Raw genomic sequence first — 17483 nt, 5'->3', positions numbered from 1 at the left:
AATAATAAAAACTCGAACAAATTCAAATGGATGATAAGGGAGATCAAATGACAGGATGTTAATTTTTAAACTTGCTGCCTCTTCTGTCGAGCATTCTGTGGGTCAAAGTGTTTTTGTGCAAAGACCAGCACCGGGCATAATGCACATGCCTGTGCAGAGACTCCTGAGAATTAGTCATCCTTTTAGTGTTTCAACATCCAGTTGGATTGTCTTTCCATGTGAGAGGGGGAGAATATTTAGCATGAGGTATGCTTTTTTTTTTTTTTGCTTAGACAACCCTCCGTATAACACCTGAGGTAAACGGAGTACGAGCTGGATAGCTGAGTTTGAACACACCCAGAAATGCCTTGGAAACTTAAAGCTGACCACCTGCTTCTGACAGGTCACAGTCTTGGAAACCCGAGGGAGTACGCCTACACACATGGGGTCACTGTGAGTCAGATTAGACTCAGCAGTAATGAAGAATAATATCAGCAATACTTTTGTTATACCATCTGCCCTGGATGCCTTGCGTGTCCCTTCTCCCAAACGCTTGAAGATCTGAATGAATGTCACCTCCTTTGAGACGTCTTGGATGATTTCTCGCACCAAGACTGTCATGCCCTCTCCTGAATTCCCACAGAAAAACCTCCACTTTCAGCCATTACTCAAGGTTCGCTCACTATTGCTGCTCCTCTCCCTTCACCCTTGGCCGTGAGACTGAGATGCTTGGGACTCATGTATAATATTCAGTTTGCCTCCTGTTATGGATTAACTTGTGACCTCTGGAAATATATATTGTAAGTCTTAAAGTCCTCTATCTGTGGATATAATCCGATTTGGCAATAGGACTTTCCTGTTGCATCTTTGAGAGTACAGGCTGTGTTTTACATCAATTACCTTTGAGATGTCAAAGGAGCAGGTTAGGCTCCAAGAGGGAAGCACAGAGGAGGGGGAGATACAAGCTACTGTGAAGATCATCAAGAAACCAAGGGAAAGAAGCAGAAAAGAGATAAGGACCTTCAGCTAGAACTGGCACAGAGAGAACTCCTTCCTTAGAGCTAGTGCTTTGAATGCAGGTCTAGCTTCTTAATATGTGGGGAAATAAACTACTGTTGATCAAAGTCATTCACGTGTGATAGTTCTGTTAAAGCCCCATTAAGATACTAACAGATGTCCTGTACAGAGCTTGACTCCTGACCCATAGTACATCAGTAACCCATGCTTATTGGACAAGTGAGTAAATATCATCTTAACTTTCAATTTCATATTCTTAATCAAGCAAGAGGCTCCCATTGATGATATTCAGTAATTATAATATTTACATGCTTAAATTAAAAAAATCCCAACATTAAGAATATAAGAAAGAGGATTTTAACCAAATTGACCTCAAACTATGTATACAATTTTTCTACTTACCATTTTCCATGCCATTAATTACTTTAGCAGTGTGATTTTTTAATGGTTGCATGATAGCCCCTGATATGGATATATATATAATATTTATGCAGCAAATCCCCAACTTTGAGCAGATTCAATATCTCACAGCTGGAAATTAGGCTCCAACACTCATCCAGGTCACACAGCTCTGTTTGCACGACCATTTCCAGACACAACCATTGTGACTGGTTTCACCAGTCAGGCCACCTGTTGGGTTGCATTTCATTCCTTGAGTTATTTCTACCTAATGAAACCATTGGCTTATAGAAACATTTGGTCCCATATCTGCCTTTTTTGTTAAAGGACTCTGAAGCTCACTCAGTACAAATGAGTCGACCATTCTCAGAAGTTCCTGAATATTGTATGGCCACTTTATGGCTTCTTCTGGAGTCCTGGTGGAATAGTGGTTATGCATTGGACTGCTAACTGCAAGGTCAGCAGTTTGAAACCACCTGTCACTCTGAGGGTGAAAAACCAGCATGTCTACTTCTGTATATAGTTACCGTCTCAGAAACCCATAGGGCAGTTCTATTCTGTCCTATAGGGTCACTATAAGTCAGAATCAATCTCATGGCAGTGAAATGAGTTGTTTTGATTTGAATGTGTTTCCCCCAAATATGTGATGTAAACCCTAACCCCTTTAGCTGTGGTTCTAATCCCCTTTGGGAATGAGTTTTCTTGTTAATGAGAGTGTATTAATATACCTTATTGTATACCTTAAGTCAATCTGTTTGGAGATATATGAGGTAAATAAGCCAGAAAGCAAGCAGAGAGGGAGGATGATAGAAGTCACACGACATGATGATCACTAAGGAGTCAAGGAAAAGAAGCTGCGTGAATGACATTCATTCCCCTACAGACAACAGCAAGAGAAAAACTTGCCCTAAAGTGTATGCCCTGAATTTTGACTTCTAGGCTCCTAAACTATAAGAAAATAAATTTCTATTTGTTTAAAGCAGTGGTTATCAGCATTCTTGATGCTGTGACCCTTTAATACAGTTCCTCATGTTGTGGTGACCCCCAACCATGAAATTATTTTTGTTGCTACTTCATAACAGTAATTTTGCTACTGTTATGAAATGGGTGACCCCTGTGAAAGAGTCGGATGACCCCCAAAGGAATCGTGACCCACAGGTTGGGAACCACTGATTTAAAACCACCCGCTTGTGGTATTTCTGTTAGAGCATTGCTAGAAAGGTAAGACACCGATCGGGCACAAAATCGATTTATGCCCGCAACTCTTTTGTAACATGAATTCTAATCATTCAAGAATGAAAATAGCTACCTGTGCTTCTTTGTGGCTTAGCCTCACCAAGTGTATACACCTGGTCGCTCTCTCGGGCAGGGGTGGGTGGACTTTTGAGACTGAAGAGCCAATCTTGTCCCTCACAATAATTTAAAGATTATTCAAGAGCTATACATATATTTTTACAGACAAATGAAATCACCATTATCTGAATACTATCCTTTAATTGAAACTATGCTTGTTTTATTTTCATTTTTTCTTCAGAGCCACATGTACAGATGGAAAGAACTGCACATGGCTCGTGAGCCACAGTTTGCTGACCCTCTTTGAGGGCAATGTCTGTATCTCATGACTTGGGAAATGAGTTATTGTTCTCAATCTCAGTTTTCTTTTCTTAAAAAAATAACATCTTTCTTGCTTTATCTGTTTCTGGGAAGCGATCAAAAATTTCAAGTTCAGCTCCTTTCCTGGAACGAACAGTCTATTGGTGATGTCTCCACTTTTCATTCATTCTCTTAAAGACACTACTGATGATAAAACTCAACATATCTCTATGATAGAATTAAAATATCAGACTATTATACAAAGTGCAGATTAAACATCTAACAGGAGCTATAGTGGTGTTGTGGTTATGTACTAGCCTGTGATCTGCATGGCCAGCTGTTCAAAATCACCATCTGTTTCTTGGGAGGAACAAGGGGCTTTCTATTCTCCTAAAGAATTATAGTCTTGGAAACCCACAGGGCCAGTTCTGTCCTGGCCTATAGGGTCACTATGAGTCACCATGTACTAGATGGCTGTGAGTTTGGTGGGTTTTTAAAATGTGTTTGCTTGATATTTTATTTTTTTGCTTTATACTTTTTAAATAGTTTTATTAGGGGCTCATACAACTCTTATCACAATATATCCATACATCGACTGTGTAAAGCATATTTGTACATTCATTGCCCTCATCATTCTCAAAACATTTGCTCTCCACTTAAGCCCCTGGCATCCGGTCCTCATTTTTTCCCCTCCCTCCTGACTCCTCCCTCCCTCATGAACCCTTGATAATTTATAAATTATTATTTTGTCATATCTTGCCCTGTCCGACGTCTCCCTTCACCCACTTTTCTGTTGTCCATCCCCCAGGGGGTCACATGCAGATCCTTGGAATCGGTTCCCTCTTTCCAACCTACTCTCGGTCTACCCTCCCAGTATCGCCACTCACACCACTGGTCCTGGAGGGATCATCTGCCCTGGATTCCCTGTGTTTCCAGTTCCTATCTCTACCAGTGTACATCCTCTGGTCTAGCCAGAGTTTCAAGGTAGAATTCAGATCATGATAGTGGGGGCTGTGGTGGGGGAAGAAGCATTTAGGAACTAGAGGAAAGTTGTATTTTTCATCATTGCTACATCACACCTTGACTGGCGCATCTCCTCCCCTAGACTCGTCTGCAAGGAGATCTCCAGTGGCAGACAACTGGGCTTTGGGTTTCTGCTCTACATTCCCCCCTGATTCACTATGGTAAGATTTTTTTTATTCTGATGATGCCTTATACCTGATCCCTTCAACACCTCGTGATCACACAGGCAGATGTGCTTCTTCCTTGTGGGCTTTGCTGCTTCTGAGCTAGATGGCCACTTGTTTACCTTCATGCCTTTAAGACCCCAGACGCTATACCCTTTGATAGTCGGGCACCATCAGCTTTATTCGCCACATTTGCTTATGCACCCATTTGTCTTCAGCGATCATATCATGGAGGTGTGCACCCAATGATATGATTTTTTATTCTTTGATGCCTGATAACTGATCCCTTCAGCACCTTGTGATCACACAGGCTGGTGTCATCTTCCATGTGGACTTTGTTGCTTCTGAGCAACATGGCCGCTTGTTTACCCTAAAGTTTTAAGACCCCAGATGCTATATCTTTTGATAGCAAGGCACCATCAGCTTTCTTCACCACATTTGCTTATTCACCCGCTTTGTCTTCAGCGGTTGAGTCAGAAAGGTGAGCATCATAGAATGCCAATTTAATAGAAGAAAGTATTCATGCATTGAGGGAGTGCTTGAATAGAGGCCCAAGGTCCTTCCGCCACCTTAATACTAAACCTATAAATAGATCGTATCTGGGAGGTGAGCACACAATGATATGACTTTGGGGTCAGGGTGTGGTGCCCCAATACACTGAACTGGAAAACACTCCTAAAGGTCAACAAACAATTATTGAAGTAACTATAAGCCTTTCTTTCTTGGTGTGTTTTGTCATTGGTTTGTTGTTGTTTTGTTGTATATTGTTGCTTGTTTTTTTGCTGTGTCTTGATTTTGTGCATGTTATTATCTCCGGAGTTCTGTCTAAATAACATAGGCTGGATGAACAATCTGGAGGAGAAAACAATGGGACCAACAGTTCCAGAGGGATATAGGAGAGGGGGAGGTGGGGGATAGGTAGTGGTGTTAACAAACCCAGGGACAAAGGAACAACAAATGATCCAAATTGGTGGTGAGGAGGGTGTGGGAGGCCTGGTAGGGCATGATCAAGGGTAATGTAACCAAGAGGAATTTCTGAAAACTTGATGGGGACTAAGCATGATAGTGGGAAGGAGGAAAGTCCAGGGAAATAGAGGAAAGAGCTGGGAGGCAAAAGGCATTTATAGAGGTCTAGATAAAGGCATTTACATATGAAAATATATTAGGATGGGGAATTAGATCTATGTGCATATATTTATAGGCTTAATATTGAGGTAGCAGAAGGACATTGGGCCCTCACTCAAGTACTCCCTTAATGCAAGAATATTTTCTTCTATCAAATTGGCATTCTATGATGCCCACCTTCCTGACACAATGGCTGAAGACAAAGCGGGTAAATAAGCAAATGTGGTGAAGAAAGTTGATGGTGCCACGGTTATCAAAAGATATAGCATCTGGGGTTTTAAAGGCTTGAAGGTAAACAAGTGGCCATCAAGCTGAGAAGCAACAAAGTCCACATGGAAGATGACACCAGCCTGTGTGATCATGAGGTGCCAAAGGGATCAGTTATCAGGTGGTTTTTTTTTTGAAGTATCTAACAAGGTGATTATTCAATGAAATCCTCATGAGTAGCTCTGGTATTTCTAGCTGATCCTTTCTCCTTGCACATAAAACCAACACACGTATATTAATTCCTTTAACATTTTAGATAAAAATCTATTTGGAGTACTATGTTAAATAGGAGTGGGAACAAGAGGTATCATTGTTTGGTCACCTTTTTCAGTGGAATTGTTTTAGCCTTTTCTCCATTGATTATCATGTTGGCTGTTGATTTTTTATATATAGCTTGTATAATATTGAGGAATTTTCCTTCTATTCCCATCTTCTCAAGTGTCTTAACCAGGAATGGGTGTTGGATGTTTTCTGCATCTATAGATATTATATAAAGTGACTCATATAGTTGTAGAAATGGGTAAGTCTTGTTCAGTTCAAATCTGCGCATCACATGTTAACCTGAAGGCTTCTCCTGACTTGTGTCAGGAACCAGGGTCAGGAATACCACATGCTGCTGAATACGGTCACAAGTGAATCCCAGGTTGGCAGGCCAGATGACAGACCACTGAGGGCTTCCTGGGTTGGAAGGTAATATTAAATTAAAAATAGAAAAACAACATCATCATCAACAACACCAATAGGCTTGCACTAACAGCAAAGAAATACCCCTAGTTTTTTTGTTAAGTAGAAGAAAAATAAGCATGAATTGAATCCCCAAATCTGTAGACCTATGCTCTGGTCAAAAAAGTGATGAGATTCGAGGTCCCAGGGGATTCTATTTGGGACATGTCTCCCCAAAAGTGTTATCTACAAGTTCTGACTTCTGAGTTACATCATACCCATTGTCATCATTGGTTGGTTCAAGTGGCCCAGAAGGTAGGTGGGACAATTACTCTCTTCACGAATCTAATGAGGCTCTCAGGGAATTTGGCCATGGAGACTCCTGTAAATGCCGGCTATACGATTCCTACAAGCATTTTTCAGGGATAGCAGACTAAGACCATGAACTCCTACTCCTCATTTGTTCAGGACTTGTCTATATTTCCAAGACGTTCCAATCCCCATGATATTGAGAAGCACTGGCCAGTCATACAGAGGTGAAGAACACATGGGAGCTGTAATACCTCCTTCAGGTAGGATTATAGCAGAGGAGATAGAAATATTTTATAATTAAGACATGAAGTTCTTTTAGGCATTCTCTTTGTTAAATCTTGCAAACCCAGGGAAAAATATCAAGGGTTCTATATCAATTACATGTAACTTAAGATAAACTTAGTAATCATCAACTGTTTCTTTTAATATACTTTCAATGAGCTATGATGGAGTGAAGAAATAACCAGGAAATATTTAAAATGACATACACAATCATAGACACAGGTTGAATAAGCCAGATGGGACCAGCATTATCCAAGATGGGGGGCTAACTTTGGTTGTTTAGAGACTGGGTGCAAATACAGATTGAGCAATTCTGATAAAGTGAGTAAGACCATGGCTGGGGTCTCACTTGTCCTATCTGGATCCTCAGTTCCTAGGTATCTGCCCTGTTTCTCTTGTCTGCATCTGGACTTAGACGAATGTGTGGGGAAAATCAGTCCAGTGCCTCTGAATTTCTCCTCCTGGGCCTCTTCTGGAAGCCCCAGCAGCAGCAGATACTCTTTGTGCTCTTCCTGAGCATGTACCTGGCCACAGTCCTGGGAAACCTGCTCATCATCCTGGCCATCAGCACAGATTCCCGCCTGCACACCCCCATGTACTTCTTCCTCAGCAGCCTATCCTTTGTGGATGTCTGCTTCTCCTCCACAACGGTCTCCAGGATGCTGGTCAACCACATAATTGGGAGTCAAACCATCTCTTTCTCCGGATGTCTCACACAGATGTATATTTTCATTGTGTTTATTGTCATGGACAATTTCCTCCTGGCTGTGATGGCCTATGACCGCTTTGTTGCTGTTTGTTACCCCTTACACTATACAAGTAAGATGACCCATCAGCTCTGTGCCCTGCTGGTCACTGGATCTTGGGGCATTGCCAATGTGAATGCTCTGTTGCATACCCTGTTGATGGCTCAGCTTTCATTCAGTGCAGACAACAGGATCCCCCACTTCTTCTGTGATTTAGCTGCTGTTCTGAAACTCTCCTGCTCTGACACACACCTCAATGAGATGGTGATTCTTACCGTGGGAGGTCTGATAATGACAATCCCATTGATTTGCATCCTGGTTTCCTATGTGTGCATCACCTCTGCTGTCCTGAGAGTCCCATCAGCAAAGGGAAAGTGGAAAGCCTTCTCCACTTGTGGCTCCCACCTGGCTGTGGTTTCCCTCTTCTATGGCACTGTCATTGCTGTGTATTTTAGCCCTTCATCCTCCCACTCAGCTGAGAAGGACACCATAACTACCATCATGTACACGGTGGTGACCCCCATGCTGAACCCCTTCATCTATAGTCTGAGGAACAAAGACATGAAAGCGGCTCTAAGAAAACTGATTAGGAAATAGACAGGTTTTATCTGAAGTCTGGACTATCATGGACTATTGATCTATCAACAGGTTTAGAAACTTTAAAAAATCATTTTATCGGAGTTCGTACAACTCTTATCACTATCCATATATACATCCATTGTGTCAAGCACATTTGTACGTTTATTGCTATCATCATTCTCAAACGATTTCTTTTTCACTTGAGCCCTTGGTATCAGCTCATTTCCCCGCTTTGCACCCTCACCCTCCCTCCCTCACCCTTGATAATTTATAAATTATTATTATTTTGTAAGGTATACTTTTGCCAGTTCATTCTAATCTTTTTGTCTCTGTCCATCACCATTTTCAATGAACTCTTCACAAGACCCGAAGGGCCCTGGTGGTGTTGTGGTTCCTCTTTGGGCTGATAACTGCAAAGTCAGCAGTTCTAAATCACCAGTCACATCACGGGCGAAAGACGATAATTTCTACTTCTGGAAAGAGTGACAGCTTCGGAAACCACAGACACAGTTCTACCTTGAGCTAAAAGGTCACTAGGAATTAAAATTGACTTGATGGTTATGAGTTTGTTGTGAATTTTTTGTTCCAATACCTACTTATCTGTGACATTTGCCTTTTTTCCATTTTTTTGGACTGGATATTTTTAAATTAAAAAATTCTCTCATAGCTATTATATCATAACAATTTTTTGCTCTGGTTAGATATTAAAACTCTTTTTTATTAATCATTTTGTTGGAGGGGTTATACAAATCTTATGACAGTGCATCATTCAATTGTATTAAGCACACTTGTACATATGTTGCCATCAACATTTCCAAAACATTTTCTTTTTACTGGAGCCCACGGTATCAGTTCCTCTCCCCCCTCCTTTTACCCCTCCCATCCTTGTGAATCCCTGATCAAATATATATTATTGTTATTTCATGTCTAACACCATCCATTGTCTCCCTTCAACCACATTTTGATTATTTGTTCCCCTGGGGGGTGGTGGTTATATATCCAACTTGTGATCAGTTCCCCCTCTCTTTTCCTCCACCCCTCCCAATACCTCCATGGTATCACTACATCCACTACTGTTCCTTCGGGGTTTAGCTATCTTGGATTCCATGTGTCCAGGATATGTGTGTAGTCCGGTGTAGTGGGATTTTTAGGATTTTGGATGGGGTGTGGTGGGGAGAAGTATTCAAAAACTAGAGGAATGTTGTGTGCTTCCTCAGTGCTATAGTGTACCCAGGCTGAATCATTCCTTCTTTGTGACCCTTCTCAGGGGATGCCCAATTGTCTAAAGATGGGCTTTGAGTCCCCAATCAGACCCCTCTCTTTCACATTAATATAATTTTTTATTTTTGATCTTTTGTTACCTGATCCCATCAACCCCTATGATCACATAGGCTGGCGTGCTTCTTTCACGTGGCCATTTTTGCTTCCCTGCTAGATGGTCACTTGTTTAACTTCAAGCTTTTAGACCCCAGATGATATATCTTTTGCAAGCCGGGCACCATCAGCTTTCTTCACCACATTTTCCTATGCACCTATTGTGTCTTCAGCAATAATGTCGGGAAGGTGAGTATCACAGAGCACCTAGTTATTAGAGCAAAGTGTTCTTGTGCTTAGGGAAGCATTGAATCGAGGCCCAAAGTCGATCTGCTATCTTAATGCTCAACATATAAATATATGTTGACCTATATCCCTATCATTATAAATTAATGTATTTGCATATATACATGTCTATACATATACTTCTCTAGATAGCTTTTGCCTCCTAGTTCTTTCCTCTATTTCCTTTCACCTTTCTCCATCCCACTATCATATTTGCCCTCCATTTGGCTCTCAATAAATCCTCTTTAGCACTTGATCAAACCCTACCAGGCATTCTACACCCTCCTTGCCTTGATTCTAAATGACCTCTGTCTTAATTACAACCATTTCTAGGTAATGACATTAATTGTTAATTACTGCATTATAAAATGTTTCACAAAATTAAGTTTTCCTTTTTAAGTGTTTAGTTCGAAAAACTCCAGCTATTCAAATATTTTTCCATTTCCCTGTTGGAAATGCTTTCAGAATCCACAACCCAAAGGTGTGGCCCATGAGCAATGCTATAGGACAGAGATAATTGCCTCATAGGTTTTTCAAGGCTTCAGATCTTTATGGGAGCAGTCTGTCATAGCTTCTCCCCCCCCCCCCAGAATAGCTGGGGTGTCATAGAATGAGGAGGAAAAAGGGCTATGGTTAAAATGCTACCTAAATCCAAACTATTGCAATGAAATACACTCTGTCTCATAGCAACCCTGTGGGACAGAGTAGAACAGCTCCCTAGGTTTGCAGAGACTGTAAATCTTTATAGGAGCAAACACCCTGATGCTTTTCAGTGGAGTACCTGGTGGGGCCGAACTGCCAATCTGTGGTTAGTAGCCCAATGTATGTCTCACAGTGCCACGTTGGCTGCTTGTATCATCACCTAGGCAGCTTTTACAGTACCAGTGCTGCTCAAGGAAGGAAGGAGCTAGTCAAGGTGGAGTACAGCACTGACAAAATGTACAACTTTCCTCTAGTTCAGTAGTTCTCAACCTTCCTAAGGCTGTGACCCTTTAATGCAGTTCCTCATGTTGTGGGGACCCCCACCCACAAAATTATTTTTGTTGCTACTTCATAACTGTAATTTTGCTACTGTTATGAATCATAATGTATATGTGTGATATGCAGGATGTATTTTCATAGTTATAAAATTGAACATAAGTAAAGCATAGTGATTAATCACAGAGCAATATGTAATTATATATTGTGAAATATTTGATTTTTTTCTGATGGTCCTAGGTGGCCCCTGTGAAAGCATCCTTTGACCCCAAAAGGGTTGTGACCCCATAGGTTGAGATTCCCTGTTGTAGTTCTTTTTTAAAAAAAATCATTTTATTGGGGGCTGTACAAATCTTATCACAATCCTTATATCCATCCACTGTATATCAAGCACATTTGTACATTTGTTACCCTCATGACTCTAAAAATATTTGCTTTCTATTTGAGCCCTCGGTATCAAGTAGATACCTCACTTCTCCCCCTACCTCCCCAGTCCTCCTTCCCTCATGAACCCCTGATAATAGTAAATTATTATTATTCTGTCATGTCTTACACTGTCTGAAGCCTCGCTTCACCCACTTTTCTGTTGACCGTCCCCCAGGAAGAAGGTTATATGTAGATCCTTATAATCATTTCCCCCTTTTTACCCCACCTTCTCTCCACCCTTAGGTATCACCACTCTCACCACTGGTCCTGAGGGGATCATCTGTCCTGGATTTCCTGTGTTTCCAGTTCCTATCTGTAGCAGTGGACTTCTTGTCTAGCTGTACTTTTAAGGTAGAATTTGGATCATGATAGTGGGGTGTGTGGAGGAAGTATTTAAGAACTAGAGGAAAGTTGTGTGTTTCATTTTTGCTACCCTGCACCCTGACTGGCTCATCTCCTCACCAAGACCCTTCTGTAAAGGGATGTCCTGTGTCTATAGATAGGTTTTGGGACTGCAACCTGTAGTCCCCCTCATTCTCAATGATGTGATTTTTTTGTTCTTTGATGCCTGTTACCTGATCCTTTCCACACCTCATGGTCACACGGGCTGGTGTGCTTCTTCCATGTGGGCCTTATTGCTTCTGAACTAGATGGCCACTTGTTTACCTCCAAGCGTTTAAGACTCCAGATACTATATCTTATAATAGCCAGGCCCCATCATCTTTCTTCACCACATTTGCTTATGCACACATTTGTCTTCAGTGATTTTGTGGGGAAGGTGAGCATCATGAAATACCAATTTAATAGAACAAAGTGTTCTTGCATTGAAGGATTACTTAAGTGGAGGCCCAATATCCACCTGCTACCTTAATACTAAACCTATAAATATGTCCACGTAGATCTATTTCCCCATAATCATACATAACTATATTTACATATGTACATGCCTATTTTTAGACCTCTATGAATACCCTTTGCCTCCTATCTCTTTCCTCTATTTCTGTTTACTTTCCTCTTGTCCCATTCTCATGCTCAGCCTTCATTTGGGTTTCAGTAATTCCTCTCATTTATATTTCCCTTGATCAAGCCCTACCAGGCTTCTTACACCCTCCTGCCACTGATTTTGGATAACTTGTTCCCGCTTCCCTGGGTTTGTCAACACCACCTTCTTTCCACCACCTCCCCCTCTTCCATGTCACCCCAGAATCATTGGCCCCATTGTTTTCTCCTCCAGACTGTTCATCCAGCCTATCTTACCTAGATAGAACTGCAGAGATAATAATATGCACAAAAAACAAAACATAGAAAAACAGCGACAAAAGAAATCAAAAGTATGACAACAACAACAACAACAACAAAATGACAAAAGCAAATGACCTGTAAATAGTTAAAGGTCTGTTTGTTGACCTCTAGGAGTGTCCTCCAGTTGGGTCTAATGGGGTGCCACGCCCTGGCTCCAAAGTCTATCCATGGCACTCCCTTGGGCCCTCCCTGCTCTGCTCCTCCCACTGCTCTGGGGAAAGCCCTTAGTGTTTTGCCTCTGTGTGGTGGGATCAGATCGGGCAGAATTCCCACACTGTGTCTCCAGTGTTGTCCCTCTAGGTCTATGGGTCAATGAGGGACGTCATGTCTCATAGTGGGGCCGGCCATATGGTTCTCTCTGTGCATTGGCTGCTCTGAGCGGGAATATCATCCTCAAGGCTTGGTAGCCAGGATGTGCTCCACTTTCTTTTCCCCCGCTTTCATTTCCTTTTGTGTTCTCTGATCAGACATGTCCCTCTCCCTGAGCTGCAGCTTCAGTGCTGTCCTCTAAAGTAAGTTCTTCTGGGTTGATGGGAGGCTGTCCATGTAGTTTGGATAGGGGTCGTGCCCTGGAACCCTTCCACTAGCTCCCCACTCCATGCCAGCATGCTGCATTCACATCCCAGAAAACTGTGTTGAAGTCTTGTCCCTCTTTCTCTGTGGAGCTATAAACAGTACTCTCCCCTTGTGTGGGTTAGTGCCGTGTTCCCCCGCCTGCTACACATTTCTATTGCTTTTATTTCTCCTTCCTTTTTAGTTGACTACCACTGTACCCCTGGATTTAGTTTGACCCCTGACATTCTACCTGGACCTCACTCTAGGAGTGTTTGCACAGAGTAGCTTTTTCCCTAAGCCCCTTTTGCATTTTTTATAAAAGCGTACCTTAGCAGACTCATGTTGTTCTTGTCCTGTGCTTGGCTTACTTCACTAGCATAATATCCTCCAATTCTTCCCGTGTGGTGATATGCTTCAAACATTCATCACTGCTTTTGGCGATGTGTAGTACTTTATTGTATGTATGTACTACTGATTGTTTGATCCATTCTTCTGTTGATGGAAATTTGGGTTGTTTCCATCTCCTTGAAATTGTGAACTGTGCCACGATGAACATTGGAACACAGATGTTTGGCTTTTGTTTTTTTTGCCTCTTCTGGGTATATGCCCAGTAGAACTATTGCTAGGTCATATGGTAGCTCAATTTCCATCTGCTTTAGATAATGCCAAATTGATTTCCATAGTGGCTGTACATACCTACAGGTCCACCAGCAGTGGATGAGAGTTCCTATCAGCCTCTCCAACACTTGTTGCTTTCTGATTTTCTGAATTGAATTATCTTTGAGGGTGTTAGGTGGCATATCATAATTGTTTTAATTTGAATTTCTCTTATGGCTAATGAGCTGGAACATTTTCTCATATGTTTATTGGCTATTTGGATTTCTGCCCTTGTGAAACTCCTGTTAAGGTCCTTTGCCCACCTCCTAAATGGGCAGTTATTTTTTTTTCTCTTTTTGGAATCTAGCAGAGAGTTGTAGATTTTAGTAATAAGACCTTTGTCTGATGTGTCATTGCTAAAGATATTTTTCCCAGTTCGTGGCCTCTCTTTTTACTTTCTTGATGAATTCTTTCAATGTACACCGGTGATTTATCTTCCGTATATCCCACTTGTCAATTTCTGATGCCTCTGTATTTGTATCCTTCCCTATTTCTGAAGCCTATGTATTCCCTGTGCCAAGGTTCTCAGCTTTGTCCTGCTTTAGTTCTTCACATCTCCCTTCCCCACTATCATGACCCCAAATATACCTTACAAATCGGCTATACCAGAGCATGTACACAAGTATACATAAGAGGGTGAAACACAGGGAATCCAGGACAGATAAACGACTGGGGACCAATAATTATAGTATATATACCAGGAGAGGCAGGGGAATGTGGCAGGAGATAGGGGGAACTAATCACAATGAGCTACATATAACACAGCCCCAGGGGGACAGACAACAGAAAAGTGGGTGAAGGGAGACATTGGTCAGTGTAAGACATTAACAAATAATTTATAAATTATCAAGAGTTCATGAGGGATGAAGCATGAGGGAGGGAGAGGGGAATAAGAGGAGATGATACTATGGGATCAGTAGAAAGAAAATTTATTGAAAATGATGATGGCATCAAATGTACAAATGCGCTTGCCATAAATGATGTATATATGGATTGTGATAAGAGCTGTATGAGCCCTCAGTAAAATGAGAAAAAAAGATCAAGAACATTGAGAAAACTTTACTTTGATGGAAAAAAAAGAGAAATGATGAAAATAATAAATAAACACAGGGTTTATTAGCACCACTACCCTTTCCCCCACCTTCCCCTTCTCCCGTATCTCCCCAGAACCATCGGTCCCATTCTTTTCTTTTCCGAATTATTTATCCCACCTAACTTACCTAGATAGACATGCAGAGACATTAATAAGTACAAAAACCAGGCAAAACCAAACAACAACAACAACAACAAAGGAAGTCAAAATCGAGAAAACAATTACAACAACAGCAAAAAGAAAAACAAATTAACAATACAAAAAAGAAAGTCACTGACAAAAACAGAAAAGCCAGGTCAGATAGATATATAATACAAAAATGAACAGTTAAATTATAAAGCAGTGAGACACTAGCAGTCTTTTAAGTCTTGAGGGCTTCCAGTTCCTCCTCTGTAGAGAGAACTGGGCTACATATATCCAGGCAGCAAACAGCAAGGCAGGTCACCAACTGTCACCAACTGTCGGTTCCCAGCTCCAGAGATGTACATTCTAATTGTGTGGGATTAAAGGGACCTCAATTTATAGCGACACAGTCCACTGGCTAGGTGTCCCACAGGTAGTGTACCCTTTAAATTGAGGCACAGAACAAGCAAGGCAACCACACGCCGATCCGATGATTAAAGAGCGAGAGACAAGAAAAGTGAGGCTCACCGAGCCATTTATCTCTCCACATTTCAATTAATCCTACGTGTGTTTATCGGCCAGGCTGGCATAGTAAACTATCGCACATTCCTATATTCTTGTGTCTTAAACAGCAATTGGTGTTGCCTATTGTCGAATGCTTTTTCTGCATCTATTGATATTATCATGTGATTCTTATAGTTTTTCATGTCAATGTGGTGAATGATACTAGTTGTCTTTCATATGCTGAACCATCCCTGCATCCCTGGTATGAATCTCACTTGGTCATGGTGAATTATTTGTTTTATATACTTTTGTATTTTGTTGGACAGTATTTTGTTAAGGATTTTTGCATTGATGTTCATTAGGGATATTGGTCTGTAGTTCTCTATGACTGTGCGATCCTTGTCTGGTTTTGGTATCAGAATTATACCAGCTTCATTTAAGGAGTTTGGGAGTTTGCTGTCTTTTTTCTATGTTCTCGAGGAGTTTGTGTGGGATTGGTGTTAGTTCGTCTCTGAATGCTTGCTAGAATTCTCCATGAAGCCATCTGGTTCAAGGGATTTTTTTATTGGTAATCCCTTGAGAACCTTGTCTATTTCTTCTATTGCTATGGATCTGTTGAGATTCTTGACATCCTTTGGGGATAGTCTAGGGTGGGGTTATTTTCCCAAGAATTTGTTCATTTCTTCCAAGTTGTTGAATTCACTGGAGTACAATCTTTCATAGTACTGTGTAAATATCCATTTGATTCCATTAGGGTCTGTCATAATATCCCTTCTTTAATCCCTCAATCTTGTTATTGAAATTTGTTCCCTCCTTTCTTGGGTTAGGTTTGCAAGTGGCTTGTCGATTCTGTTTATCCTTTCAAAGACTCAACTTTTTTTTAAAAACAATTTATTAGGGGCTCATACAACTCTTATCACAGTCCATACATATACATACATCAATTGTATAAAGCACATCTGTACATTCTTTTCCCTAATCATTTTTTCTCCTCTTTTCTTTTTTTTACATTTTATTAGGGACTCATACAACTCTTATCACAATCCATACATATACATACATCAATTGTATAAAGCACATCCATACATTCCCTGCTCCAATCATTCTCAAAGCATTTGCTCTCCACTTAAGCCCTTTGCATCAGGTCCTCTTTTTTCCCCCTCCCTCCCCGCTCCCCCCTCCCTCATGTGCCCTTGGTATTTTATACATCGTTATTTTGCCATATCTTGCCCTATCCGGAGTCTCCATCCCCCCCCTTCTCTGCCATCCCTCTCCCAGGGAGGAGGTCACATGTGGATCCTTGTAATCAGTTCCCCCTTTCCAACCCACTCACCCTCCACTCTCCCAGCATCGCCCCTCACACCCTTGGTCCTGAAGGTATCATCCACCCTGGATTCCCTGTGCCTCCAGCCCTCATATGTACCAGTGTACAACCTCTGCCCTATCCAGCCCTGCAAGGTAGTTGGGGGGAGGAAGCATCCAGGATCTGGGGGAAAGCTGTGTTCTTCATCGGTACTACCTCGCACCCTAATGACCCATCTCTCCTAAACCCCTCTATGAGGGGATCTCCATTGGCCGACACTTGGGCCTTGGGTCTCCACTCTGCACTTCCCCCTTCATTCAATATGGTATATATATACACATATATACATACATACACACACACATATATATACATATACACACATATATCTCTTTTTTTTGCATGATGCCTTATACTTGGTCCCTTTAGCACCTCGTGATCGCACTGGCCGGTGTGCTTCTTCCATGTGGGCTTTTTTGCTTCTGAGCTAGATGGTCGCTTGTTCACCTTCAAACCTTTAAGACCCCAGACACTATCTCTTTTGATAGCCGGGCACCATCAGCTTTCTTCACCACATTTGCTTATGCACCCATTTGTCAAAGACTCAACTTTTAGCAGCATTATTTTTTCCCATAGTTTTCTTATTTTACCTCTTCTGAATCTCAGCCCTAATTTTTATTATTTCTTTTCTTTTACTATTCGTGGGATTATCCTGCTGACTCTGTTCTAGTTGTAATTTTTGTGTCAGCATATCAATCATGATTCTTTCTTCCTTTTTCAGGTGTGCATGTTTT

The 17483-nt window shown here is 41.4% G+C and overlaps 1 protein-coding gene across 1 annotated transcript; it reads left to right on the top strand.

Annotated features, from left to right (window-relative positions):
- The first annotated feature begins 7243 nt into the window (after positions 1–7243).
- On the top strand, positions 7244–8167 carry LOC142423067 (olfactory receptor 1f45-like). The gene has a single exon (XM_075528243.1). It carries the CDS (start codon positions 7244–7246, stop codon positions 8165–8167), a length of 924 nt encoding a protein of 307 aa, XP_075384358.1.
- Positions 8168–17483: the final 9316 nt, after the last annotated feature.

This window comes from Tenrec ecaudatus, chromosome 12 (assembly GCF_050624435.1).
Source record: "Tenrec ecaudatus isolate mTenEca1 chromosome 12, mTenEca1.hap1, whole genome shotgun sequence".
Lineage (NCBI taxonomy): Eukaryota > Metazoa > Chordata > Mammalia > Afrosoricida > Tenrecidae > Tenrec > Tenrec ecaudatus.
Note: the sequence above shows the minus strand (reverse complement) of the source record. Positions and strands in the feature narration are given on the sequence as shown.

Coding starts and splice junctions, on each gene's coding strand:
- LOC142423067 (XM_075528243.1), top strand. CDS start 7,244: ATGTGTGGGGAAAATCAGTCCAGTGCCTCTGAATTTCTCCTCCTGGGC.